Genomic DNA, 26995 nt, shown 5'->3' with positions numbered 1-26995 from the left:
CCCCACCGCCGTATTCCTCCCTCCCTTTGCCTCCCCTCCCCTCCCCCTTCCATCCGAATGATAAAGGGCCCGGCCCGCCTGCCCCCGCCCGGCCTCAGGCCCTGGCCCTTCCTCGCCACACTGCCCCAGTGCCCTGCGCCCTCCACGGGCCAGGCCTCTGCCCACGTTGTCGGCCTCCCCTGCATGGGGCCCTGCAGCAACCCAGGCCTGGGGCTCCCCGGGGCGGAGTCGCCCTCCCAGCCCCCCAAGAGAAGGAAGAAGAGATACCTGCGGCATGACAAGCCCCCCTACACCTACTTGGCCATGATTGCCCTGGTGATCCAGGCCGCACCCTCCCGCAGGCTGAAGCTGGCCCAGGTGAGAGGGTCCCCCACTCTCTTCACACTCCGAGGTCGCACCCTTCCCTAGACCCGTCTCCCGCCTACTCCCAGGCTCAGGGTCGGGCCTCCACCCCCACCTGGCCCTACCCAGCTATGGCAGCGGGGCCAGTCCCGGCCTGGGCACCCGGGGAGAAGGCTGAGGCGCTCAGGCAGGACCCTTTCCGGTGAGGTGCTCCCTTCTCCCTCAGGTTCAGAGGTGTTCTGGGGGGGCGGCGCCGGGGCGCCCTTAGGCCCGGCTGTGGGGGAGGGGCGGCTGCCCCCTCCGCGCCCCGGCTTACGGCGCCTGCCCGCCGCCCCATGGTTTCAGATCATCCGTCAGGTCCAGGCCGTGTTCCCCTTCTTCAGGGACGACTACGAGGGCTGGAAGGACTCCATCCGCCACAACCTCTCCTCCAACCGATGCTTCCGCAAGGTGGGGCAGGGCGAGGGTCGGAGCCGGGGGGCGGGGCGGGGGCAGTAATCCCGAGTATCCGGGGTCGCGCGGCCCCACCCAAGCCTGCCCCCCCACCAGGTGCCCAAGGATCCTGCGAAGCCCCAGGCCAAGGGCAACTTCTGGGCGGTCGACGTGAGCCTGATTCCCGCCGAGGCGCTGCGGCTGCAGAACACGGCCCTGTGCCGGCGCTGGCAGAGCAGGGGCGCGCGGGGGACCTTCGCCAAGGACCTGGGCCCGTACGTGCTGCACGGCCGGCCCTACCGGCCGCCCAGTCCCCAGCCTCCGCCCAGCGAAGGCTTCAGCATAAAGTCTCTCCTAGGGGATCCCGGGCAAGGGGCGCCACGGAGCAGCCCAGGTCTGGCGGGCAGTGGAGAGGTGGTGCCCACTCAGCCCCTGCTCTCTGAGAGGCCTCTGTGGCCCCCCTACCCCCTGCCTGGGCCCATGAGAGCAGAGAGGGAGACTTCCCAGGGGGGAACCAGCAGGCCCTCACCCCTCTCCCCTGAGCGCAGAGCCTGGCCCCTCCACTTACTGCAAGGTACCTCAGACCCTGGGGGACTGTCCAGTGGGGGTCACAGGGCCTCACTTTGGGGGCAGCTTCCCACCTCCTACTTGCCCATCTACACTCCCAACGTGGTAATGCCCTTGGCTCCACTACCACCCACCTCCTGCCCCCGGTGCCCACCCTCAACCAGCCCAGCCTACTGGGGGGTGGCCCCTAAAACCCACGGCCCCCCAGGGCTGCTCTGGGATCTAGATGCTCTCTTCCAGGGGGTGCCACCCAACAAGAGCATCTACGATGTGTGGGTTAGCAACCCCCGGGACCTGGCTACCCCCACCCCAGGCTGGCTACTCTCCTGGTACAGCCTGTGAGGCTCCCAGGGCAGGGGCTGCTCTCCTCTCCCACCCCCTCCTGCCTCCCTTGGCTTGTTGAGGGGAAACTGAGGCCAAGAGGACCAAGAGGTGTCTGGCCACAGCAGCCTTGAAACACCAGACACCAGCCAGGCTGAGAGTCCACAATGTTTACTGGACTGCCTCACGAAGGGTTGTGGCCCAGATGGGCACCACCCTGGCCCTGACAGCCAGTCATGCCTCTCCTACCCCTAGAGGCACGGCTGGAAGGAGCAGGGCTCTGCTTGGAGTAGCCCTTCCTTTCTCCTTCCAGGTCCCACCTTCTCTGACCCTCTGTCCATCCGTCCATCCATCACCATCTGTCACCTCCCCTCCCTGGCTCTGGGCTGGGGGAGAACCTAATAGCGGCTCCAGCCTGAAGTGTTGTCCTCCCTCAACTGCCTGGCAAGGAGATAGCGAAAGGGGATGGGGGATAGGGTCCCTACAGTGGTTTTGGTGGTGGTAGTGGGAAGAGCACAGTAAAGGAACACACAACATTTTAGCGGCAAGTCTGATTTTTGGTGGCTGAGTGGTGACTGTGGTGACTCGGGTAACACTGGGCCGCGGTCTGCGTCCCGTCCCGCGGCTCTAGGATCCCCTGCTGTGTGCGCGATAACAACAAATGGTGATAAAGAGGGAGCTCAGGGACTGGGGGACAATCATTTCTCAGGCTTAACACTCCTCCTCTCGGGGCAGGGGGAGGGGCAACTCTGGAAGTTAGGGGGTGCAGTTGGCCCCCGAGGTCAAGAAGGTTGTGGGGGTGTAGGGACTTTGCTGCCTCGGCCCGCAGAGGCGCGACCCCAGACTCCCTGCGCAGGACTTAAGAAGGCAGGTCCTCCAGTGGTGCGAGGGCCGAGCTGGCGCCGCAGTCCCGGCCGGAGCTTGAAGGGCTCGCGGGGGGCGGCGTGGGGGTGCAAGGGGTCCCGGTGAGTGGTGTGTCGGTGCTGAGCGAGGAGGGCGTCCCGGAGCGCGGGGCCCTGCGGCGCCGGGCCGGCCCCAACTCCACTTGGCCCACTCGCTCGGCGAACTTCAGCGAGCACACGGTCTCGCCAAGGTCCTCGGGCCGCGTGGAGATCTGCGGGGGAGCAGCGCTGGTGGGCGAGCCCCGAGTGGGCGGCGCCTAGTGTGCAGGCCGCCCCCCCTTGGCCCTGTGTCCCGCCCCACGCCCGCGCCCACCTGCAGCAGCAGCACGGCGGTGGCGCCGGGGCCGAGCGCGGGCTGCAGCAGGCGCGTGAGCTGCGAATCGCGGAAGGGCACGTGTGGCCGGCGGGCCCGCAGCGCGGCCATCACGCCTCCCAGCGCCAACAGCGAGCGGTTGATGGTCCGGGCCTCCCGGAGACGCTGGGCGCCGTCCTGGTCTCCCCGCGACGCGCCGGCCGCCCCCGCCTTCCAGACACGCTCGGATCCTGCCAGGTCCACCAGGTGCAGCGTGCCTGCAGGAGCGAGCGAGCCCGACGTGGAGGGCGCCCCGGTCTCGGGTGCAGCGAGGCCCCCCGCAGGGCTCAGGCGCAGTCCGTAGTACCTGCGGGGCCCGGACCGCGCGGTGGGGACGCTGCGCGCAGCGTTAGCGTGACCAGGGCGTGCGAACGGGAGCTATGCTGGTTCATGGCGGTGGCGGCGGTGGCCCGGTTGCTCCTCCCCAGGCTCAGCATCTGGAGGGCGGAGCGACAGGACTCGCCTGCAGCAGGCTCTTGCTGCAGGTCTGCGCCCCCAGGTAGGAGAACAGGGCGGGGCCTCGGAGGGCTGCGCGGCTCACCTGGCAGCCTTACCTGGTGCAGCATCTCCAGGTTGGGCACGTCCCAGTAGGTGAGGCCAGACACCTGGATCCCCCCCTGGCCTGCTGGTCCCTGCCTCACGGCCAGGCGCTCAGGAGGCCCTGGGGCTAGGAGGTCCCTGGTGAGAAAAGGGAGGGCTTTGGTCGGGGGTTCTGGGGGGGGGGGCCGGAAGCGCCAGGGGCCAGGGGCAGGGAGGAGGCTGTGCCGACCTGACAGCCTCGTTGTAGATCTCCACCATGCTGAGACTCACGCGGTGCTGCCCTCCGGTCCCCATCTCCCGGAACAGTGACTGCAGCGCCCTAGGAGCTATGCCAGGGTCCTCAGGTGGGCCCTGGGAACGGGACGAGGTGCCACATGGGGCTCACATCCCAGTCCCTGGCCCCAGGAGCCACCCGGAGTGCCCCCCTTTCCCACCTCCATGCTGTAGGTCTTCCCGGTCCCTGTCTGACCATAGGTGAAAATGCAGACGCTGTAGCCTCGAAGGCAGGACAGCACAGCCGGCTCCAGCTCCCTGAAGACCTAGGAGTAAGAGGGGTGTGAGGGGTGGGGCAAGGTGTGAACAGAGCTCGATTCCCCTGGGAAAATGGCTCTAGGGGAGCATCGGGGAAGAGTGGATCTCCCCACAGACAGAAGAGGCTCCCTGGAGAAGGTGGCATTTGCCAGGCAAAGAAGGGAAAGGGAAGAGGTGATGCAGACTACTGGAGAGGCCGGGGGCGTGGCAGTCAAGAGCCCAGACAGTGGGCTGGAGCGCCAGGTTCAGACCCTGGGTGTGACGGGACGCCAGTCACTCATCGTCCTTCACGTGAGGTTTCCCTCTGTGAGGTGAGGACTGCAGTCACCCATTGTCAGGGTTGAGGGGAACATGTGCCGAGAGACCAGAGCAGTGCTTGGCACACAAAGGATGAGCCCAGAAGGGCCCCGAGGTTCAAAAGACGGGGCCAGCCAGGATCGCTGAAACCTGGGCCCTGGGAGGGTGCAGAGAGACAGCTTAGGGGGACATGGGGCTGGGACTGGACGCCAACAGCCGCCTTCTGAGCAATGACATAGCCAGCTTTCCTGCCCAGGTGGCTGGTAACTGAGTGGACTGTCAGTCCTGCTGGAAGTGTTGGCTGCTGGCCATGATGACAGAATCCAGAATAGCCAGTGAGATCACTAAGAGTCCACGACTGGGAGGAAGCACTGGGGGTGACCATGGTGGCGGGACTGTGGCGCCACTGCAGAGATGGGGAACACAGGTAAGGGGGCTCGGTGACAGGTGCCTTTGGTTCTTCCATTCAGACATATTGAATTGGAGGGCCCTGTCTAGAAGGGCTGCCCACGAGGCAGTGGATACAGGAGGCCCTTGTAGGGCTGCAATTTGGGACAGTGGCTGACGCCGGGGTGGTGTGTAGGATAAACAGAGAGGTGAGTGGAAAACAGCTGTGGTACTCCAGGAAGCGGAGGAGGGCGCCCCAGCCACCCGCTACACACTCTTGTCACACTGTTCCTGTGAGGCCAGCACGGGTCTGAGTCTCGGCCAGCTCTGTCCCTTACCTCATTCCCTCCCAGTCCTGAGCCTCTGTTTCCTCAGCCATGGAAACTCTAGCAGCAAAGATTGTGTGTGACCAAGAGAGCATGTGTGAAGCAAGTTGGTGGGGGTCTGGGGCTTGAGACTCCACTTTTCCGCTGGGTCTGGCAGGAAAGGGGCAGAGGAAGGAGAGCGGGATCTGCAGGGCAGCGGGAGAGCACTGAGGGCCAGAAGCTCGCCCACTCACCCGTGCCCTCCACTGCCCACCTTGGCCACTAAGCCAGGAGGGGTGCCTGCCCCCACAGCTAGGCGACTCGGGACCCCCGGCTGGGGGAGTGGGTAGCCACTGAAGCCCAGGGAAGGAGATCACAGCACTGTCCCCACTGGAGCAGCACCCAAGCCATGCTCCGCAGCAGGCTCTGCGCGAGCAGTAACCCTCACCTCAGCAAAGTTTGTTTTCTTTAGTTTCTTCATAAAAAATTATTTTTGAAAATGTTAACCTTCCTGCCTAAACCAGAAGATCTGTTTTCCCTAGGCCTGCAGAGCTTGGTGGGGGGACACAGAGGAACAACGCTGGAAAGAAAAGAGGTGCCCAGCTAGTCTGCCAGTCCTGCCTCCCAGAACCCCGGCTCCTTTCTCTTCCTCGCTGGAGTCCAGCCACTCTCCCACCTGGGAGGACTGACAGACAAAAAGGAGAACCCGGAGCCTCTCTGGATTCCGGGGGACCCTGAGGGAGGGTGAGCACAGGTGCAAGGGCAGAGTATCACCTCCTCCTGGCTGGCGTCTGCAGGGAAGACCCAGTCCAGGCGGAAGCGATTCTGGCGCCCTCGATAGCAGGTGGTGACAGTGCCACCTGGGCCGGGCTCCGAGCTCACCAGGCTGGAGGGTGTCCCTGGCCTCAGCCGACACAGCACGCGGATATTTCCTGCGGTGAAGATCAGGTTGGGGTCCACTTCCACCCGCCTGCCCCCCCACTCCTCTGCACCCCAAGCCTGCCATACCCTTGAGCTCTAGCAGCCGCCCGGGGCATCCAGTTGGGGACCTCTGCTGCTCCTCAGGGAGCTGAGTCCCAGCCCCTCCGGCTGACAGTGCCCCCAGGGCCCAGGATACCTGGGGGAACAGGGATGTGAAGAAGGCAGAGAGGAACAGCCGAGGAAGGACCTGGGGGTGGGGTGAGGTGCTGAGAGCAACGTGGAGCTACCATGTGACCACCTAGATGTGGTGATCCACAATTTTCAGTGGCTTCAGGCTCCTGAGGACAATCATTCTATGGACCTGGGGTGGAGCCCAGAAATCGGAGAACCACGGACAAGGACATCATCTGTCTCCTCTGGGCTCTTGGAAATCCTGAGAGATTCACTGTCTCCCCACTTTGCACAGGACAAAAAAGGCCCAGAGATGACATGGCACCCAGGGTCACATAGCTGTTCTGCTTCCAGAGCCTACAACCTCTATCAGAACAGGCAACTGCTGGGCTAGGAAGGGAAAAAGAGCCGGGGCTCCCCCAAAAGAAGGACAGTGATGGGGCTGCCCAGAGAGCTTGTGCTAGAGAGGGAGCAGGTGGTCCTGACCTGGCCTCGGGCCTCGCTCAACGAACCCTGACAGCTCTGGGTAAAGCTGCTGACCAGTCCTCGGAGGTCCCCACAGCCCTGACGCAGGCTCACCATGTGTGCCCGGAGTCCTGGCAGGGGAAAGTTGTTGAGGGAAAGCCCAGACTCCATGGCCTTTCCATGAGCCCCCCAGCCCCAGGGCTTACCTGCCAGCTGCCCATGCATCTGCTGCAGCTCCCTTCTGCAGTTCTGCTCAGTCTCCTGCTGGAGCTGCCGGAGGGCCCCCCGAAGGCCCTGCAACTGCACCTCCTGCACCCCTAGCTGCCCCACCCGACCACCCGTTACGGAGAAAAGGGAACTTAACAGGCCCCACCTTAGATGCCCCCCTCCCAGTGCCCCAGCCTTCCCCACCCCTGGGCCCAGTGTCCACCTGGACTCGGAGAGCTTCTGTGGTGTTCTGGGCCTCCTGAAGCCGGCTCTGGAGCTCCAATAGTGCCTCTGCTTCATCCTGCAGGAGGAATGGGAGACAGGTGAGCAATCGGGTGGGGCACTCCAGCAGCCCCATTTCACAGGCGGGGAAGGCAAGTCAAGAGGAGCAGGCAGAACCATGCCTCCTAACTCCACGCAGAGTTCCTTTCCCCAGGATCCTCTGCTCTTCTGGGAATCAGTCACTTGGAAGAGCCACAGGGCAGGGTGGAGGGATTCTCCCATAGGCATCGGTCTCCTTGACGGGGCTGCCCTGCACAGACCATCCCAGGGCCTATCCACAGTCCTGGGCCCCAGCCTTGACAGGCTCAAGAGGACCTGCTACCTCTGTTCCAGCAGGCAGGAGATTCTTAGGAAGCCTGGCCTGTGTTGCTGGAGGCCAGTGTGCAGGACCCCAGACTGCAGGGATGTAGCAGCTACAGAGCAGGGTACCTGGGGGGTCCTGGGGGGTGGGCCGGGACCCCAGTGCAGCAGGAGGTGCCGAGTGAGACTCAGACTCTGCTTCAGGGCCTCATTCTCCAGAGTCAGGTGCTGAACCCTCTTCTCTGAGTCTGTGGTCCCCTGGTGGAGAGAGAAGCCCTCAGGACTCACCTGAAACTCTGGGCCTCCTCTCCTGTCCCCCTCCTGAACCACCCAGGGCAGCCTCACCACTCCCAGGCGCAGTCGGCCCAGCTCCTCCTCCTGCAGTTCTAGCTGCTGCTTCAGCTCTTCCAGCTGGGGAGGAGGAGGGGGAACAGGGTGGAGCACCTCCTTCCTGTACCCCCCAGTCCCTGCTGCCCCCTGGGCCCCTCACCTGTCCAAGGATGAGCTGTTCCAGCCGCTGCCAAGCTCTCTGGTCCTCCTCCAACTGAGGGGGCTGCTGGCCCCGGGCCTCACCCCTCGGTGAAAGGGAAGGGCTTTCTTCTTGGGATGGGGATCCTGGGGTGGGGCAGACCCAGTTAGGACTGATGAAGTCTCTGGCCTAAAAGACAGGGCACCTCGGCAGCAGGGCTGGGCTTGGGATCTCACACTCCAGGCCGCTCAGGCTCTGGTGGGCTTCACTCCCTCAACACACTCACTTTTCAATTCACTACTCCCTACGCACCAGCAGGAGTTGGGGGCTGCACTCCCGAGGCTGGCTGAATCCCCTGGGGCAGGGCCTGCCTCCCCCTGGGGCTCCGAATCCATGCCAGGAGGGCCACGAGCTGACCGGTCACCGTCAACAGTAGGGGAACATCACCGAGCTGTGAAGGAGATAAGAAGCAGGCAGAGAAGACAAAGGAGCAGGGATGTGGGGGCCAGGACCAGGGAGAGAACAGGTTCCCGGAGAAGGACTCGCAGCCCCGCTCACCTTGCTCAGGTCAGGAGGATTCCCGCAGCTCTCTTCCGCCCCCAGCTGGGCCGAGAGAAACTCCGCAAGACGCACGAGAGCCTCTTCCAGGGAGACCTCGACGGGGCGGCCCTCGGCTCCCCGGGCCGGCCCATCCTCAGACTCGGAGCAGCCTGCGAGGCCAGGTGGTGGGAAGGGGCGGCGTGCTGGGTCACGTGTTGGAGACTAGGCCACAAGATGACTCATACCAGGCCCTCCCTCCCTCTCTTGTACGGCGGGGTTCCCTCTTGGCCCCGGGGACGGGGACGCGGCGCTCCCGACGCACCGACAACACCTACCAACGAGGCCGGTCAGCTCGGTCCACAGTTCTGCCGTGGGCTGGTGGGGGCGGCGGCGACCCCTGGGCTTGCGGGCCCCCTAGGAAGCAAGGGGAGCCCCTGAGGCGAGGCCAGGCAGCCTGCGGGGCTCCCTCCGGGAACTGGACCACAGGAGCTGGGGCTGAGGTCTCTGGTCCCAACACCAGAACAGAGACGGGGTCCTCGCCACGGCCCCCTCCCCAGCGTCAGCGCCCCACGCTGCGCGGGCCCGAAAAGCCGCTCTGAGAAAGGGGTCGCCGGCCGCGCTGTGCCCGCCCCCGCTCACCTGGGCGGGGTCCCCGGGGTCGGCGGCTGCCACGGCCCCGCCATCCCTGCGGAAGAGGCTGTAGAAGATGTAGATAAGCAACGAGTAAAAAGCGTACATGGGAGCGCGGGGCGGCAGAGGGCCCCGCTTCGCGCCGCCCCGCGTCCCCGCGCACCGACCCGGCACCCGCACGCCGCACCGCCGCTGCGCATGCTCCAGGCGGCCGCCCCCACGGCCCGGCTCCGCGGGCGGAGGGCTCGCGCCCGAGGAAGGGGGTGCCACGATCAGGTGTCCCCAGGGCCCCGCGGACACCTGCCCCGCGCCCCCACCTCTACTTCCCGAAAATCTGGGGCTGAGAGTGCCCACGGGCCCCACACCCCCTCTCCTCGGAGTCCCTCTCAGTCCTCGGTGGAGGCCCCACAGCTCCCGCTCTTAGAGCTGTGGGCCCACGGGTGTCCAACCTCCACTCCCCGCGCAGCCCCCGCCCCTCACGGCCCCGCCCCTCCTCTTACAGCCCCGCCCCTCCACTCACAGACCCGTCCTCTTACAGCCCCGCCCCTCCCATCAGCCCCCTCCTCTTACAGCCCCGCCCCTCCCCTCCCAGACCCGTCCTCTTACAGCCCCTCCCCGCCCCGCCCCTCCTCTTACAGCCCCGCCCCTTCCTTCACAGCCCCCTCCCCTTACAGCCCCTCTCCTCCTCTCATAGCCCCCTCCTCTTACAGCCCCTCCCCTCCCCTCCCCTCATAGCCCCGTCCTCTTACAGACCCGCCCTCTCATCACAGTCCCCTGCTCTCATAGCCCTGCCCCTCCCCTCACAGCCGTCTCCCCTACCCCCAAAGCCCCCTCCTCGTACAGCCCCGTCGTTCTCCTCAAAGCCCCTTCCGTCACAGCCCCGCGCCTCCCCTCATAGCCCCCTTCTCTTACAGCCTCGCCCCCTCACAGCCCTGCCCCGCCCCTCTTAGATCTTCGTCCCTCCCCTCACAGCCCTGCCCTGCCTTCTCCCCTCACAGACCCTTCCTCAGACCCGTCCCTCCTCTCACCACAGATCCCTCCAAACCACTGAACTAATACACCCCTATCCTCGTTAAGAGCCTCCTCCTCCTAGTCCCCGCCCCTGTTTTACAACCCCATCTCGCTCTCCTAGAACGCCCCCTCCGCCCAGGCCCCGCCCCCTGCCGCTCTAGCCTCCGCTCCTCTCGTTGGTTCGCGCCGGGGCTCCGCGGGCCGGGCACGGAGGCGGGGAGGCAGCGGGCGGCGCGGTGGGCACGTTCCGGTCTTTCGCTCGCCGTTACGTCCGGGCCGCGCTGCTCCGCCGCCCCTGAGGGCCTGCGTCGTCGCTCCTTCCAGGCCGAGGACGGCGCCTCCCCGAGCGTAGGGCCCAGGTGGAGTGGGCTTGTGCGCACCCCGCGCCCCTCTCCCCGGGACCCGGCGCCCCGACTTTGGTTCCAGGGCCCCAGGGCTCACGCCCACCCAGCCCAGGCCCCGCGCCGCCTTCTCCTTTCTTTTCCTGGCCGAATTAGGTTTTTCTTCCCCACAGTTGTGTCCAGTGGCCTCAGGGCTGCCGAAAGTTTCGGATGAGCCTATCCCAACATTTAGAAATGTGGCTCTGGAACCTGGAAGTCCTGGAGAGTCGCCCTTAGGGCTCCAGATCGCCGGCTTCTGCGTTCTTTCTTCCTCTCCAAAGCTAAGGATCCTCAAACTCACTGTCTCCTCAAACTCACTACCGCCCGAGGTGCCATGGCCCCTAAGCCGTGGGGTGAGTGGAGCACGGCCCTGTCTCACCTGGCGCTGGGAGTGGTGTCTCTGCATGCAGCCGTGAGTACTGCCCAGGTGAGTACGCTGGGTCAGGCAGGGGCATATCCCACTCCCAAACCCCAGGGACCTAGCTAGTTACCTGGATCAGGGAGAGGGTGGGGGGCGGTGAGTCTGGGGGCCAGGCTTCCATGAGACCCCCAGACCCTTCCCTGCTTAAAGAAAGGCCCTGGCCTCTTTTTCCCACATCTCCTTTCTCTGTGTTGACAGGCAAGTCGAGGGGCTGCTGCTGGCTTCCTGCTCCAGGCCTTGGCTGCCGCCACCATGCTGGCCCCAGGACTGGGCACAGATGAAGACTGTCTTGCTGGAGCCTGGGTAGCCACTGTCATTGGCCTGCCCCTTCTTGCCTTCGATTTCCACTGGGTGAATGGGGACCGCTCCTCTGCCAACCTCCTCCTGGGAGGAGGCATGGTGCTGGCAGTGGCAGGTGACCACCTTAGCGCTGAGGGCCGCTCTGTGGCTGGTCAGGCAGTGGTGCTGGTGGTCGCAGTGACCATCCTCATTGTGGCTGTTTTCACGACCAACACTTATGGAATGTGGGGGGGTGCGATGCTGGGTGCTGCAGGCCTCCTGAGCAGGGTGGAGGAGGACAGACTGCTACTGCTGCCAAAGGAGGATGTCTGTCGAGGGGCCCTGGCCGTGGGCAGTTGGGCCTACCACCGGGCTCTGCACACACAGCGCCTGCAGTGGGAGTGACAGCAAGGCAGGGCTTCTGCCCTGACTATCACCTCCCTCTCCCACCAGCCTGCTCCTGGGGCCTCCTCCCCTAGGGATAGACTCTCCTTCCTCCCAAAGTGGGCTTCTGTAGGGTCACCCATCAGAGAGCAGAGTCTGGGCGCTGCCCCTTCTCTGGCTGAGTGTGGGGACTTGCGCAGACCAGAATGAAGGGGTCCTAGGCACGTTTTGGGGCCTGACTCTGGGCAGGCCATGGTCATGGATCCAGAGAGAGGCTTGGTCTCCAATAAACCTTGGGGATTCAGCAGAAATGTGGAATCTGCCCATTCTTAAGAGGGATTGAGGGGTCCTCCGGGGAGCTTCCTAAGGCTCCTAGAGCAGCAGCTGATTTCTCAGAGTGAAGGAAGGGAATGCGCTGGAACCAGCCCCGGGGCCTCCCCCAGCCTGGCCTCCTGCTGGCATCTTTGTCAGGAGAGCCCCTGGACTGAGAAGACATACTCCTGGGCCCTTGCTCTCCTGGGGCATAGTGGGGTTCTGAATATCCTTGCACGGCCTGGCAGGTGGCCCTCTAGGGCAGTGACCTTCACGGGCTGCTGGCTGGGGTGGAAGCAGGGGAGGGCTGTACCACAGCTGCTCCCAGAAACCCACATCTCCCCGTGCTGACTCGACCTCTACCTGTTGGCCCTCTGGCCTGTGCAACGCAAGTCCTGATTTCCTAAGACCCTTACTTTCCTCAGTGGACCCTTCTTCAGCTCCCAACCCCAGGGTTAGGAAACGGGATTGGCCAGAGCAGTGGGTTAGATTCGGGGTCCAGAGTCCTCCCGCGGGGAGTCCGGGCGCTTGAGTCCTGTGTAAGCACATCTGGTCCCGCACAGGAGGGAAAGGGGTGGCCCCCGGGGTTTCTCTCTCCGGGAGCCACGCTAGAGCCCCGCGCACGCAAGCCCGAGTGTCGGTGGGCAAAGGCGCACGCACACCCCGACGTGGGGTCCAGCGCTGCCCCCCGTCCCCGGTCACCCGCGACGTGTGGGCCGCGCCCTAGACGGCCGGAAGCACCGCCCTCGCCCCGACCCCAGGCGCGCGCCCCTCCGCGGATCGCCCTGGGCCCCGCCCCCTCCCTGCCCACTTTCTGCAGGGGCGGGCCTTCGGGAGCTCTCGAGCGCCCATTGGCTCTGGCCGCAGCACTGTCTCGCCCCGAGCGGCGCCCCCACTGGTCCCGCGCCGCTCACGTGACAGGGAGAACGAGGGGGCGGTGGCGGTGGCGGCGGCGGGGGTGGGGGATCGCGCAGCGAAAACAAAGATGGCGGCTGCGCCGGGGTTGGTGGCCGCGGCGGCTGCGGGGCGACGCGCGGGCCGGACCCTCTGAGGCGGCAGCGCAGGGAGCGGGGCTGCGGGGTCGCGGCTGCGGCGAGAGGGCGGCGGTAGCGCGCGGCGCCCCTAACCTCCAGGCGCGGAAGCGCGCCTGCACCCGCCCGCCGGGCCGGCTGGCCTCGATGTCCGGCGCCGAGGAGGCCGGCGGGGGCGGCCCGGCCGCGGGGCCCGCAGGCTCTGTGCCGGCCGGGGCTGGGGCCGGGGTCGGTGTCGGGGCCGGGCCCGGGGCGGCCGCGGGGCCGGCGGCGGCGCTGGGCGAGGCGGCGGGGCCCGGGATTCCGGACGAGGCGGGCCTGGCGGGCGCCCGGCAGCTGCAGGAGGCGGCCGGCGACCCCGACGCGCCGCCCAAGAAGCGGCTGCGGGCGGCCGAGGCGGCCGAGGCGGCGGCGGCGGCGGCGGCGGCGGGCAGCGGGAAGCTGGAGGAGCGGCTCTACTCGGTGCTGTGCTGCACCGTCTGCCTGGACCTGCCCAAGGCCTCCGTGTACCAGGTAGGGCCGCCGGCCCGACCCCGACCCGGCCCCAGCCCGCCGCGGCCGGCCCCGCGCCGCGTTTCCTCGCAGGCCGGCGGGCCGGCCGGGCCGGGGCCGGGACTCCACGCCTGTTCGGAAGCTCCTCGTTCTTCTCCTCTCAGACTGTGTTGTTTTCTGCGCGGAATCTCCTTCTTTCTCGTTCTGGCTGTCCTTATTTCCCGATCCGAATCTCGCCTCTCCCACTTAGATCCTGTTTCTCTTTCCAGCTGCCCCCTCCTCATCACTCCCCCCCACCCTCTCAGACTGACTCCACAGAAAGCTGAGGACAGATGCCCACGCTTTTCCCACCTCAGAGCCTGCTGTCGTCATTCCCGAGCTCCCTGGGCTCCGGGACCCCCCCCCCCCGCACCCCCCGATCTTTTTACTCAAGAGCTCTTCTTTATTCTTTTGGTAGCCACACCCCCAAAGCCTGTCCTCACTCTCCTCGTGTACCCCTTCTACCTTCCCCGGGAAAGAATCCACTTCGCTTTGTCTGTTTCTTTCTGGAAGAACATTGAGAAGGAAGGGTATCGCCTCTTTTCCCTGCTTGGTCTCTTTCTTTCATTCCTAGTCTGGATGAACCACCTGCTTCCAGCCTCACAGTATGGGTTCCTTCTCCAGCCCCAGCCAGACCCAATCCCTTCTGGACATGCTATGCTTCTGGCTAGGGTCCCCTCATCCTGTCTCACCCATGCCAGGCGTGGCTTCCTAGGCTGCCAACACTCCAGGAGGTCTGTCCACCCTCCTTCCCCCATTTGAGGATCTAGCATGGAGGCTGAACTCAGAGTCCTTAACAAGCTCAGGACCATCAGAGAGGGTACCAAGCCCAGGTGGGTCTCACATGTGCACCACGTTGCAGCAGGGGTCCCAGGCTGGTCCCAGAGTCATTGTACAGTGTCTTACTTTCTTTGTCTGTCTGTTTCTCTCCACCTTAACCTCCACCCCGCTTCTGATACCCCCTGCCCCCAGGGAGGGGGTGCTCCTTTGAGGAATGAAACAGGTTTCCTATCCTTTTCTTTGCACTTACAGGATCTGGACGTGGCTGATGGGGTGTTGTTTCCCTTTTTCTGCTCAAACTGGGGGCTGTGGGTGAGAGGGCCATTTTTTGTAGTAAGCAGTGTGGGGCTAGTCTGAATTGTCATTTTCTCAACCTCTGAATCTTTAAATCCTTCCCACTCTGGCAGGTTGCTTGGGAGGACCCCAGTGTGCCCGCGTAATGGAGGGAGAAAAGAAAAGGCATTGACAGGGAGGTGGGTTGCGTTCTTTGGGGAGGGGGTGCTGGTTCTCAATCCACCTTCCTGGACTTTGGGAAGCTCCTGGCCAGAGCTCCTAGCTCAGGAATACCAGAGGCCTTCTGGCCCAGTACCAGCTGGCGGAGCACTTCCCATAAACCCCTCAGCCTTGGGGGTGCCTTTCAGGACTTGTCCTCTCTCTGGCCCCTTTTTTCTTTGCACACCACCTTTTGATACTCCCAGATGGAAGAACTCTTCCTTCCTCGGGCCTTGAGTGAGAACCCAGGAAGCCAAGCCAGTGGTGGAGGGAGTCCCAGGGGAATTCAGGGGTCTCCTTGTCTTTCCTTCTGTGAATGGGCTGGAGCTGGATCTGGCATAACGATAGGCCACTTGGTGCTGGCTCCTGGTCCACTCAGCACAGAGAGCCTCAGCTCTGCCTCTGGCCAGAGCCGCTGGTGACTGGACCTCTGAGCCTGGCTGGTTCAAACCGGCCTGCACTGTGCTGGGAGCTGAGTTTTGTCTCGGCAGCCAGAGGCAGATAGCTGAGCAGCTGTGATGGAGAGTGAAGGCACTGGGGCCACCCTGACCTGTGGCCCTCTCCATGGCCTAGGGGGCTCTGATTCCTGGGAACAGGCCCACCGAGCACGGAGAGCCCACTGACGCTGAGCTGCAGGCTCTGGCACTGAACCCCTGCTCCTCCTTCTTTCTTCCCAAGTGACACCTGGGCCTTGGTGGAGAGTTGTTTTCCTTTCATCTCTAGAGGCCCGGAGAAAGCTCTGGAATGTGTGATCAGTGCGAGAGCCTTGGCCCTAGAAGGGTTGATTGGAGCCCCTCCATGGGTCAGAACTCGTTTTGGCTGCTGTAAGACCAGCCATGGGATGGGCAGCACATCAGGCATGGATGCACAGCAGTGCCTGTGCTGGAGGCTGGGGTGTGAGGGGCCTGAGGGAGGGGCTGGGGGAAGGAGGGTGGCTCCTGCCGCTTGCAGCATTCCACTTCACCCTCACAGCGATCCTGAATGGGGACATTGAGGACAGGTTGGGACAAGCCTGGAGGCATGGGCCATTGCCTGGTCGGCGTCAGAGCTAGTTTTGCTCCCAGGAGGATCTGGTCACAGATGACATGGGCCCCACACACATTGCCTCAAGATGGGTGGGCACAGAACCTTTTTCATGTCCCTGGTCAGGGCCCACTGTTGGCTGTCACCTCTTGGCCTGGGCTCAGCCCCACTGCTTCTGCTGACCATCTCTGGTGGGCTAGTCTCAAGCACGTTTCACTCTGTTCCTACTGGCAACATTTTTCCTAACACCACCGGGATGCATGGCTTGGGGCTGGCACCAGCCCCACTGTTCATCTAGGGGCTTTCTCAGATGGTGCCCAGCTCTAGGGTGAGGAGAAGAGCCGATGACCATGCTGAGCCCTGTGTGCTGTGCCTGGCACTGAGCTGCAGGAGACAACTCCATGGGCTTCTGGAGTTAGCTGGGTGCACGGTAACTGGAGAGCTTGCTCTCTGGCCACCAAACCCCACCTCCGTGCCACTAGAGAAACCTTGGTAGTGGCGAGAGCTCGCCTCAAGCAGATGTGGGCTGCATGGGTGGGCTTGTCCCCCTGCTCCTGAGTCTGAATCCCTGGCCCTGCAGGGCTGGCTCCCCTATGTGCCCGGCACACCTGGGTTTGGAAACGCTCTGGGGTCAGACCAAGGCACTCATACACGTGGTTCTCTCTATGGTCTGTGTTAGGACAGGGCAGGGCAGGTACAGTAGATGCTGGCTGGCTTTGATGTTCTGCAGGGGTAGGAGGACTGGAGGTGCATCAGGAATACTCACGTAGGAGCTCCATGCAGGAGCAGGCGACGGGCACCTTGTGCCAGCATGTGCTCTGGATGCAGCCTGTGGCCCCAGGGCAATGTGACCATGCTCCTCTGCCCATGAGAGTGCCTTCTCTGGGGGAAACACAGCCTCAGTGGTGCCTGGAGTGGTGCACCTCCCTGACCTGTCTCCTGGCCTCTCCCCTAGCCCTTCACATGAGGCCCAGTGTGTCCTCCATAAGACAGACCTGGGGCCAGCCCGCTGGTGTAGAGGTTAAGTTCTGCGTGCTCCGCTTCAGTGGCCCAGGTTTGGTTCCTGGGTGAGGACCTACACCACTCAGCAGCCATGCTGTGGCGGCGACCTACGTACAAAATAGAGGAAGATTGACACAGATGTTAGCTCAGGGCAAATCTTCCTTAGCAGAAAAAGAAAAAGACAGACCTGGGCCTGCTGACATGAGCTGAGGCCCTGAACCGTGGACTGGCGTCTGGAGGGAGGGGCTGCACAGCTCCCCCACCCCTCACCGGCCAGAAGAGCTCCTTGTGAGCCCCCGACCCCGTCAGGATGAAGGAGTAGTCAGGGGGCCCTTGTCATGGGATATGGCCCCAACTGGCCTTCTGGCCCCTGTGCCCACTACTTCCAGCCTCAGACCTGGGCCTTGCCAGCAGTGCGCCCTGCTTCTCCAGCCCATTGCTCCTGTGCCCCTTCTGCCTGGGTGCCCTCTCCCTGTCCCTGCTCACTCCTGCTCTTCCTCATGGGCCCACTGAGGCAGTGCTCCCACGCTGAGAAGAGGCCCTCTTCTCTCTCTGCTACAGGGTGCTGGTTCCTCCCCACCTGACTGGGGCACTGCCGCTGTCTGCCCTGTGGGAGTGCTAGGTATGGCCTGCTGCGCCTCCCACTCTTAAGGCCTCCTGTTTCTGCTAGGACTCAGCTCAGGCCCTGGCCCAAGGGGACTGGTTACCTGACTCGCGGTCACGCTGGTGAAAGGCCCAGGAAGCAGGGGTGGCTCCATCTCTAGCTGGGCCCTGGCCAGTGTGGGCACAGGCCTCAGGAGCCTCCAAGCACACGGTTTCAGCGGCCGTCAGCGTGGCCAGTGCCACAGGCTCTGTCCAAGGTGATATTTAAGGAACGCCTGGTGGGGCTGCCCACCCACATGGCCTGGGTTCCTTTTCCCCAGCTCCCAGACTGCGGCTAGTTTGTGCTTTGAGGTGAGAAAGGTAGCAGAAAGGACTGAAAATATGTCTGCTTAGGCATCCAGAACGAGGGCAGAGAGGAGGAAGCTTCTGGACTCTGGCTAGATAAGAAGTTGTGTTGTGTGGTGGTGATCTGTCGTCTGAGTTACCTTTCGATCCAGGCAGCACTTAGGTTCTGAGTAACAGCCTGACTCTGCGGGATTGACTGCTTCCCGCCCGAGTCCTGGCTCTCAGGGTGGCGTGCCATTGGGAACTGCTGGCCCAGGACTTCAAACCCGAAATCTGGTGGAAGGTTGGAGTCCTGGCTTCACCTGAAACAGCCGTGTGACTTGGACATTGCACAGTCCCTTCGAGGCCCCGTAACTGGAGAGGTTGAGGGGACCTTGTGCCGAGCTTATGGGGGTATGGAGTGCCCTGAGGCCCTGCTGGTCCTGGGGAGGGCAGACCTCCAGCTGGGCTGAGCAGCACTTTTGGGGTTGGTACCCTCAACTGTGCTTTGGAGGATGGGCTGCTCACATGGGCCTGGGTGCTGAGCCTTCCTCTGGTGGGAAAGAGTGGATATGGGGGGATCCCAGAGTTTGGGAGGACCGTGCACTCCAGGCTTAAAAGAGGGCCTAAAAGGCCTACTCACCAAGGGCTTGGTTCTCAAAAGTTGTGTATGAGGGGGCGTTTTCTAAGACCTGCTTGCCGGGGGTCAGGGCTCTTTCTCATGAGTCTGGACGATCCATTCAGCTTCCCCTTAGCCCAGAGGAGAATCTGGCTCGGATGGAGGCCCTGGGCATACGCAGCTGGTGCATGTGAGCTGCCTGTGGCCAGGCAGAGGGAGGGGCTGCTGGGTGGTGTCCTGGGGGGGCAGGTACAAATGCCTGCTTCTGGGCCATTTGCAGAGGGGCTTGGGGGTAGGGCCCCCGGGGGCGAGGGAGGGGCTTTTGCTGAAATCACAGGCCTGTGCCTGGAGTCCCTTCTGAGGGCTCTGCAGGCGGGGGCTGTGTGAGGGGCTGGCCGGCCTCTGCTGCATGATGACCATGGGCGTGGGTGTTTGTTTTGTGCCCACCGTGTGCTGGGGGCCAAGCCATGCTCCCATATGTGTTGTCTATCCTGCCTTCCAGCACGTGACGAGGCCAGTCCTGTTCTGGTTGCCTTTTGTGCCTGAGGAAATCGAAGCCCAGAGAGGGAAGTGACCAGCCTAGGGTTATGCTGCTGGTGATCTGTGGGCCGGTTCTAAGCCAGCATCTGTCCTGGGAGGGTCTGGGAGGCCCTACGTTGTCCTGGGTTGTGGGACCTCTCTCCCTGCCCCTCCCTACCATCAAGGTCTTCCTGGCAGGTGGCGGGAAGGCATCCTGGCCTGGGCGCTGCAGGAGCTGCTTCTTGGGGTACCCAGGCTCTTGGCGGCTTGGCCCTAGCATATCGAGTGGGGCACTCTGAGCTGCCCTGGCTGGTGCTGTCCATTATAGGCTTGGCGTGCAGCCGGCACTGTGTAGAGTCCTCTGGGGCCTGGCTTCTGGCTGGGCAAATGGGGGCAGGTGTGGTCCAGCCTGGCCACTGTGGAGGCCGAGTCTGTGCTGCCCTGTGGCAAAGCCTGAGTGCAGAGTTGGGGTCTTGCTCAGGAGGCCAAGAGGGGCCTCGATGGTGGGGAGGGCTCTGGAGCATGGTGTGGACAGACCTGCTATGGACAGACCACCTGGGCTGGGTGTTGGCTGGGCCCGGGCCAGCCACCTGGTATCCACCCAGAGAGCATCCCTTGGGTAGCTGGTGAGGGGCTGGCTGCGTGTGGACATGGGCTTGTCCTTGGCCAGGCCAGCAGTGCTCTGAAGTATCTTGCTGGCTTGCCATGCTCCCACTCAGAGCTGAGCTGTTGGGGTCGAAGGGACAGTGACCCCACCTTCCCCCAGAGCCTACAGGCTCTCCCAGAAGGCCTAGAGGAGGGCAGGGTCAGCACTGCCTCCCTGTGGTGCCGTATCATCTGAGCCTGTGTTGGGTCTGGGGGCTCTGGGAGGAAGGGGGCAGGGGCTGGTTGGGGAGCTCGGGTGTTCCTGCAGCCCCCAGGCTCTAACGAGAGGCCTGCCACGAGGGTGTACAGGCAGGCTCTCTGCTCCAGAGCAGTGAGCTCTCAGGGCGGTGCTGGGAGGTAAGTGGTTACACGCTTGGCAGCCTCATTGTCCCTCAGGAGTCCCAGGACTCCATCCTCAGTCTCACTCTCAGGTCCACACCCTGACTGGGCCACCCAGAGACAGAAGAGAAACCAGGTGGGTGGGGCCCAGCAGGCCACTCTGCTCAGGGAGGGGCCCTGAGGTGACTGCAGGGCTGGGCCCTGCCCGGGCAGCCTCTCACCAGGAGGCATCTTGCACTAGAGCTGGCCACACAGAGGCGTGGGGCCCCCAGCTGGGAGGAGTCTTGGTGTTGGCATCCTCCAGGCCCTGGGAAGGTCTTGGTGTCCTGCCGGGCTTCCTCACTGGGGGTGCTGGGCAGCCGTTGGGGCTTCGTGGAGCATGGTGCCCCAACTCTTGGCCTCACTTCCAAGGGGCACCCTGAGGTTTCCTCCTCCCATGAACAAGTGGTCACGTCAGCATGTGCTGCTTCCCTCCCAGCATCTGGAAGCTGCAGCGATCCTCTCCCTGGGGCTGTGGCGTGGCAAAGCTGGGCCTCTGTTGGGTCAGGCCCTTGGCAGGGACTGTGAGAGGGGTTGTGACCCTGGCCCCTGGTCCGTGCCTCTCAAGGGGTGGCAGCGGCCAGTGGCGTCTGTGTCCCCCTGCCCTCCTCTCCACTCACTGCATCTCTGGCTTCTCCACTGACCCCTAGGGGTGGACAAGACAGACTGCTTGTCCACCCTGCTGCTCCTGTGGGCAGGCCTCAGCTCGTCCTGACTGCTCCTGGGACCAGCCTCACTCCCCATCCCCAGCCAGCCCTTGTGCCCAGAACTGGTGCTGGCCGGCCCCTGTCAGACCCGGTTCCTCTAGTCTGAGCCCAGCCAGCTCTCCTTTATCTTGCACATTTGATTTTTGACCTGACTTGGAAATTGGGATTTGAGTGCAAATAATCTTTGGTGTTTGTGTGGACATGGATTCTGTGAATGAGGCTTTTGTCCTGGCTCCCCTGCCCCCACTGTCAGTCCTCAGCATGTAGGTCCCATCACTCACTAGACCCCAGGCCCAGGCCTCGGTGCTCAGAGCTCGCTCAGCCTCCTGCTGCTTCTCAGCTCAGGATGCACAGACCCCTGAAGCACTGGGATGGCAGCTGGCATTTACTGAGGACTCCACGTTGGCGAGCGAGCCCAGGCAGTGGCTCCAGAGTGCCTCTCTGCCCCACTGCATCTCCCTCTCAAAAGGTTCCTGGACCCCAAGGGAAGCCTGTGGCCCACTGGCTATCTGGAGGTTTGCCACGGCTGGCGAGCCGAGGCCAGCCGCTAGAGAGGCCTTTGTTTTTTTTTTTTTTTTTTTATAATTTTATTTATTTATTTTTTCACCCAAAGCCCCAGTAGATAGCTGTATGTCATAGCTGCACATCCTTCTAGTTGCTGTATGTGGGACGCAGCCTCAGCATGGCCGGAGAAGCGCTGTGTCGGTGCACACCTGGGATCCGAACCCAGGCCACCAGTAGCAGAGCGCGCACACTTAACCGCTAAGCCACAGGGCCGGCCCTACAGAGGCCTTTGAAAGCGCTGCCTGCCTGTTCATCTTCAGCTGGCTGTGGGGCAGTCTTTCCACATGGAAATCCAGCTAGCCCTTGATGGGCCCCCAGTGCAAAGCTCAGCCCAAGGCCCTTACACCTCTACCCCCAACATTCCCCAGGCACTGTGAGACCACACTTGTCCCTCCTCATCTGCACCAGCCTCACAGGCCAGGCCTGAGGGGAGCTGTGTCAGCCCCAGGAGGACACTCAGCCCCAGTCTTAGCTGTTGTACCTCCTGATTTCTTTGTGAGCCTTTCTTCTCCCAACACTGTGAGCCTCTGGAGGGCCCAGCCCACAGCCCACCCTGTATGTCTCTCGATGGTACCAAGTGGGTGCTCAGGAGGTGTGTGTGGAGCCAGCAAGAGACCCAAGATAGGCGTTGAGCTGGCAGCCGGCTATCCACACGTGCAAGGACCCCAGCGAGAGGGCAGGTTGCTGAAAGGCAGTGTCTAGGTCTCAGATCTGTGGGTTCAGAAAGGGAGGGGGCCTGGGTCCCCTTGACCCAACCCGGCAACACATCCTGCATGCAGCCCCTGTTCCCGCATCCCCCAGGCACACACTGTGCCCATGTACCCTTTTCCCCTCCCGCAGGCACACACTGTGCCCGTGCACCCGTGTCCCGAGCCAATTTGGCCTCCCTCCCACCACAGCCTTGAGCCACCAGCTCTTGGGAAGGCCCCTGCAGGTAGCCAGCCCTACTGGGTGGGTGGCAGCTGCCCTCTCACCTGTGCTGGCCAAGGAGGGCTGGAGTGGAAGGTCTGGGCTGGGGGTCAATCTGAGCCAGGTCCCCAGCCCCCAGCCTGAACTGGCCTTCTGAAGGCCAGGGAGAGGGCGCACCTGCATTGGCATGAGGAGAAGCATCTACTGCTCCACTTAACACCTGATGGCTAAGCACCACTGCTGTGCTCGGCTGAGAGCCAGAGTGTAGGCGTCCCGAAACAGGGCCAGTAGGGACTCTTGGGAGAATCCCTGGCCCCTGGGATGGGAAAAGGCCAGGCTCCAAGCCCCCATATGGCCAGGCCAGTCACCAGCGGGCCTGTCTCAGTGAAGAGCCATAACCTCTGCAAGCTGATGAGGGCCGCCCTTGAGACACCCACGTCTTCACAGGGGCCCAGGTGGCTGTATCCTTGCAGTGCTCCAGGATAAAGGCCTGTCCCTCCTGTGTAGTGGCCCTCTGTGTTTACTAAACACCAGCATGCCTGCTCCTCTCCTCGCTGGCAGCCCCTCCTACAGCTGGAGTCCCTCAGGATGGCTGCCGGCCTGGCCCTAGCTGGAGCTGGCGGGGCAGGGTGCGGCGGGCAGCATGAGCGTGTGTGCAAGTCCCACAGGTCTGTGAGCTTCATCTCCCTTTCCTTCTTCGCAGTGTACTAACGGTCACTTGATGTGCGCTGGCTGTTTTATCCACCTACTAGCAGATGCCCGGCTGAAGGAGGAGCAGGCTACGTGCCCCAACTGTCGCTGTGAGATCAGTAAGAGCCTCTGCTGCCGCAACCTGGCTGTGGAGAAAGCCGTGAGCGAGCTGCCCTCCGAGTGTGGCTTCTGCCTGCGCCAGTTTCCCCGCTCCCTCCTGGAGAGGCATCAGAAAGAAGAGTGCCAGGACAGGTAATCACCTGGCTGAGCTGGAGGCCACTCTGGTGTGGGCAAGGCCCCAGTGTCTGGGATGCTCTGGCTGGTCCTGGTTGCCCAGGCCTCGGGTTCCACACACGCAGCCCACCGACAACCTCGTAGGGCTGAGCCAGTGTGAAGCTGCTCGGGGCCCAGGCCCTGGAGGGGGGTGGCCCCACAGAGGGCAGGGGGTTTGGATCTGCACCCAGTGGGTGTCTGGACATCATCCTGGCTCTCTAGGGTTCTCTATGGCTGTGTGGTGGCTTCTTCCAGGCTGTCCTTGGCATCCCTGGGCCCAGGAGAGCATGGCCAGCTCAGGGAGCTCCCTGTGAGGCCGCATTGGCACCCCAACCCAACCCTGGCTGGTCGACACTGCCACCTGTGGTGGGGCCAGGCCACTGAGCCTTGTCTGGAGTGAAGCTGTTTAGGGTCCAGGACCATGATCAATAGCCACTATTGCCAAGCAGGAGAAAGTCCCCATAGCAGTGGGTGTAGGTGGCATGTGCATTCACATCTCGCATGTGCTCTTCCTCTCTCTGGCTCTCAGACATGCTCTGACCCCTTCCTGGGGGCCGGCACACGGCGAATGTGTCCTTCAGTGAGTGGTTCGTTTATGAGCAGGGCTGGGCGGAGGCCCATCTTTGGAGGACCACTGGGCACAGCCACCTCCCCAGGGCACAGGCCATGACCACAGTGCTCACCTCCTCTTCAGGGTGACCCAGTGCAAGTACAAGCGCATCGGCTGCCCCTGGCATGGCCCCTTCCACGAGCTGACGGTGCATGAGGCCGCATGTGCCCACCCAACCAAGACAGGCAACGAGCTGATGGAGATCCTGGACGAGATGGACCAGAGCCATCGCAGGGAGATGCAGCTCTACAACAGCGTCTTCAGCCTGCTCAGCTTCGAGAAGATCGGCTACACAGGTGAGGCCCCACCCACCACACACCGCCCACTGCACGCTGCACGGCTAGGGGACCGGGAAATCAACAGGCTCTGGGCAGTGGGCACAGGTCGCGCCGGACTGCTGGGCTCTGGACAAGCTCCTGGCAACGGGAGGATGCCTCGGGGGAGAAGACAGGCCGGAGGCCAAGCAGGGGAGTGGCTGGGGCAGGACCCCGGAGACACCTGCATGGCTCTCACAGAGGCCCCTTCCATCCCTCCTCCCCACCCCAGGCCTGCCCCGCCAGCCAGCAGTGTCCTCACTGCATGGGGCTGCACAGCCCTGGGAAAGTTGGGGTCTGACCAGAAAGTGGGTGTGTCTGGGGGGGCCCAGGAGCTGGGGGCCTGCCCTGCAGAGCCAGGGGCAAGAAGAGCACTTGTCACATCGGGTCCTACCTGCGGGAGGTCACTGCAGTGGCTACGGGCCTCCTGAGGCCAGCAAGAAGATGCTCAGGGACAGGGCTCCAGAACGAGTCGAGGGTGCCCAGCTCAGAATGCAGAGCTGAGAGTGGACACCCAGGGCTGGGCAGGCTGGACCACGCCCAGGCCCACTGGATCTCTTGGGCTCTCCGGGCCACTGCCACTGCCTTTGGACATGCTGGGGAGCAGGAGCCAGGCCAGAGCCTGGTCCAGACACAGAGAACAGCCAGAAGCACCTGCTGATGCTGGGGCCACTCAGGGAGACTCCAGCCCTCTACTGCCCAGCCCACGCCAGGCGGCCGGCTCAGTGCGTCAAGGGCGGTGATGGGCAGCCAGTCACACCGTGCTGCCTGGACTGGGCCTGACTGGGTGTGGGCCTGCTCAGGCCTGAGCGGCTGAGGGCCCAGGGGCCTCGGCAGCAGAAGGCCATGGCCCCCGGTTAATTGCAGCTTCAGCCGCCCTGGTGGGTGCCATGGCACAAACAGTCCAGGTCAGGCCTCAAGGGTCCAGGCAGGCCAAAGTGTTGTGACTGCAGCGGTGGTGGGCAGAGAGCCTTGTCCACTCAGGAAGGACTGGCCACCTTCATGGAGGGACTTGCCAGCCACGGGCCACTGGGAGGACTTTGTGACGGCAGAGTCACCCATTGACTGACCCGCCCTGCAGATGGCCAGCAGAGCCCAGCACTGGGCCACACGCCGGCGCTCTGCCTTGCGGCCCAATGTAGGCTCCAGTGCCATGAGCCAGCCCACCCGCCGGCTTTTCTGGCAGCTCTGTATGGGAAACAATAAAGTGCACTTGTTCTCAGAACTGCATCCTGTCTGTGTGTCTGCTTACCCACGCCCCTGGGGCGGGGCCTCTCCCTCTGCCGAATGGGCCCTGGGGGAGGGTGAGGAGGGAGGCCAGTGGGGGTTGGGGCTGGCTGCTCACTTCCCGCAGCCTCTGGGCTCCCCACAGCTAACGCGTGTTACTTCTGTTTATAGTTGTTTCCCCAAAGCTTGTGTGCGCCTCCATTTGCCATAATTGCGTTTGATTTGCGTTGTGACAAGTAGAGCACGCTGTGTCCTGGTAAGTTGCCTTCCTCCCTGGCTGAGCCTGTGTCCTCGGCCGGCCGGTCGGGAAGGCGCCGCCACCTGGCCCTGCCCACGCTGACTGCCGGCTCTTCCCGGCCTGTCTGTCTCCACAGAGGTCCAGTTCCGGCCGTACCGCACCGATGACTTCATCACGCGCCTGTACTACGAGACGCCGCGGTTCACGGTGCTGAACCAGACATGGGTCCTGAAGGCGCGCGTGAACGACTCGGAGCGCAACCCCAACCTGTCCTGCAAGCGCACACTCTCCTTCCAGCTCCTCCTCAAGAGCAAGGTCACGGCACCCTTGGAGTGCTCCTTCCTGCTGCTCAAGGGCCCTTACGACGACGTGAAGATCAGCCCCGTCATCTATCACTTCGTCTTCACCAACGAGAGCAACGAGACGGACTATGTGCCGCTGCCCATCGTCGACTCCGTGGAGTGCAACAAGCTGCTGGCCGCCAAGAATATCAACCTGCGGCTCTTCCTGTTCCAGATACAGAAGTAGGCGGCGTGCCGTGCTGCCCACACCCACCCGGCAATGGCTTCACTGTGCTCTCTGACCATTTTAGTGAAGGAGGAAGGAACAGAAGTGAACGTTGGGAAAGTCTGCATGTGTGTGCGATGGTGTGAGCACTCTGCCTCGCCCTCCGCCCGGCCCTCTGCCCCGCCTCCCCTCTCCTGGCACCAAGACTGGGCCACTTGCAGAGGAGACGGCGGCTCAGGGAGCCCCAGCGCAGCGAGGTGCACTGCCCGCTCTGGGCCGGGCTCAGGCGAGCTGACTTCAGACGGCATATTTGATTGCAATTAAAAAGGCACCTTGTTTGCTATTTTCTGTCTTGTTGGAGGGGAAGGCGCGGCTGTGAGTGGACAGCGTGGGAGCTTTGGTTTGGCCTGTGGGTCAGAGCCTACCCATCCCTGTTACTGCACCTCCATGCGCCCCCAGCAGAGACTCGGAGATGCTGCCCCCTCCGTCCCAGGCCAGGTCTGGGGGGCGGTAAGGGTCAGGGGTCTCGCAGCAGCCCCAGCGCACCGCCCCCCCAGCCACTCCAGGGAGGCAGGACTTGGCCACCAGGGCTCAGCAGATGTTTCGGAATGCAGGGTGAAATTCTGTCTCTTCCCAGGAAAAAAATTAAACTCTTTACAGGCTCTTCTGTAAGGTATACACATTTAGCAAGAGAGAATGGATGTTCTGTATTGAGCCTGGAGAGCACAGCGTCCTCAGGCTGTGAGGGAAGCTCTGGGGGCCGCTGGTGGTGAATGAGCCTGGCTGGGTGAGGGTCCAGGTGGGCCGGCCACCCTTTGCTGTTCTCAGGGACCGGCTGCTGGCCCTGTGTCCTGAGGTCTGCTCCAGAGGTCAGTGCTTGGGCAGCCTGGTTTCTCACCTGAAGGAGGTGGGCTCTTCCCAGCCTTGACTTTGCAGCCCCAGCCCCAGGACTGCAGTGAGCAGGCCTGGTGTGTGGGCCTCACAGTGTGGGAAGGAGCCTTGCCTGGAGGAGCCCAGGACCCTTGGAACTTCTGGGAAGGGGAGAGCTTAGCCACCACTCCCCTTACTTAGGAGACGTGACTCTTCTGCAATAGCTTTTCATTGCTTCAATACCAAAGAACCGTTTCCTTTGCCCCTGTCCAGGCCCACCCCATGCCTCAGAGCAGCAGCCCCCACCACCTGCCCACTGCCAGCCTGGCCTCTCCAGTGCCTGGGCCCTGCAGGCTCAGCAGGTAGGGCAGCCCTGGCAGCAAGAAGAGAG

At 63.3% G+C, this 26995-nt stretch overlaps 4 protein-coding genes across 11 annotated transcripts; 3 read left to right on the top strand and 1 right to left on the bottom strand.

Annotated features, from left to right (window-relative positions):
* The first annotated feature begins 97 nt into the window (after positions 1 to 97).
* Positions 98 to 2198, top strand: FOXH1 (forkhead box H1). The gene is made up of 3 exons (XM_058565277.1): positions 98 to 357; positions 688 to 792; positions 892 to 2198. Exons 1-3 carry the CDS (start codon positions 184 to 186, stop codon positions 1681 to 1683), a joined length of 1071 nt encoding a protein of 356 aa, XP_058421260.1. The 5' UTR covers positions 98 to 183; the 3' UTR covers positions 1684 to 2198.
* KIFC2 (kinesin family member C2) lies at positions 2199 to 9410 on the bottom strand. Of its 7 annotated transcripts, XM_058565206.1 has the most exons (18): positions 8971 to 9407; positions 8667 to 8745; positions 8350 to 8501; positions 8104 to 8242; positions 7813 to 7937; positions 7668 to 7733; positions 7452 to 7580; positions 6964 to 7041; positions 6740 to 6854; positions 6555 to 6664; positions 5985 to 6093; positions 5751 to 5908; positions 3891 to 3995; positions 3686 to 3807; positions 3471 to 3594; positions 3224 to 3353; positions 2878 to 3134; positions 2199 to 2776 (listed from the first exon to the last, which is right to left on the bottom strand). In XM_058565206.1, the coding sequence occupies exons 1-18, from the start codon at positions 9067 to 9069 to the stop codon at positions 2522 to 2524; spliced, it is 2352 nt and encodes a 783-aa protein (XP_058421189.1). In that variant the 5' UTR covers positions 9070 to 9407; the 3' UTR covers positions 2199 to 2521. The 7 variants fall into 7 exon arrangements, with proteins under 7 accessions (XP_058421189.1, XP_058421186.1, XP_058421187.1 ...); XM_058565203.1 differs by having other exon boundaries at positions 7452 to 7733; positions 8971 to 9409; XM_058565204.1 differs by having other exon boundaries at positions 6555 to 6854; positions 8971 to 9408.
* Positions 9411 to 9945: 535 nt separating this feature from the next.
* Positions 9946 to 12489, top strand: TMEM276 (transmembrane protein 276). The gene is made up of 2 exons (XM_058565291.1): positions 9946 to 10779; positions 10972 to 12489. Exons 1-2 carry the CDS (start codon positions 10687 to 10689, stop codon positions 11455 to 11457), a joined length of 579 nt encoding a protein of 192 aa, XP_058421274.1. The 5' UTR covers positions 9946 to 10686; the 3' UTR covers positions 11458 to 12489.
* Positions 12490 to 12743: 254 nt separating this feature from the next.
* On the top strand, positions 12744 to 26077 carry ZFTRAF1 (zinc finger TRAF-type containing 1). 2 transcript variants are annotated; one of them, XM_058565272.1, is made up of 4 exons: positions 12747 to 13292; positions 22579 to 22817; positions 23533 to 23744; positions 25364 to 26077. In XM_058565272.1, exons 1-4 carry the CDS (start codon positions 12927 to 12929, stop codon positions 25753 to 25755), a joined length of 1209 nt encoding a protein of 402 aa, XP_058421255.1. In that variant the 5' UTR covers positions 12747 to 12926; the 3' UTR covers positions 25756 to 26077. The 2 variants fall into 2 exon arrangements, with proteins under 2 accessions (XP_058421254.1, XP_058421255.1); XM_058565271.1 differs by lacking the exon at positions 25364 to 26077 and having other exon boundaries at positions 12744 to 13292; positions 23533 to 24268.
* Positions 26078 to 26995: the final 918 nt, after the last annotated feature.

This window comes from Diceros bicornis, chromosome 21 (genome assembly GCF_020826845.1).
Source record: "Diceros bicornis minor isolate mBicDic1 chromosome 21, mDicBic1.mat.cur, whole genome shotgun sequence".
Taxonomy (NCBI): domain Eukaryota; kingdom Metazoa; phylum Chordata; class Mammalia; order Perissodactyla; family Rhinocerotidae; genus Diceros; species Diceros bicornis.
The sequence above is the reverse complement of the archived record's forward strand: the minus strand, read 5'-3'. Positions and strand labels throughout refer to the sequence as shown.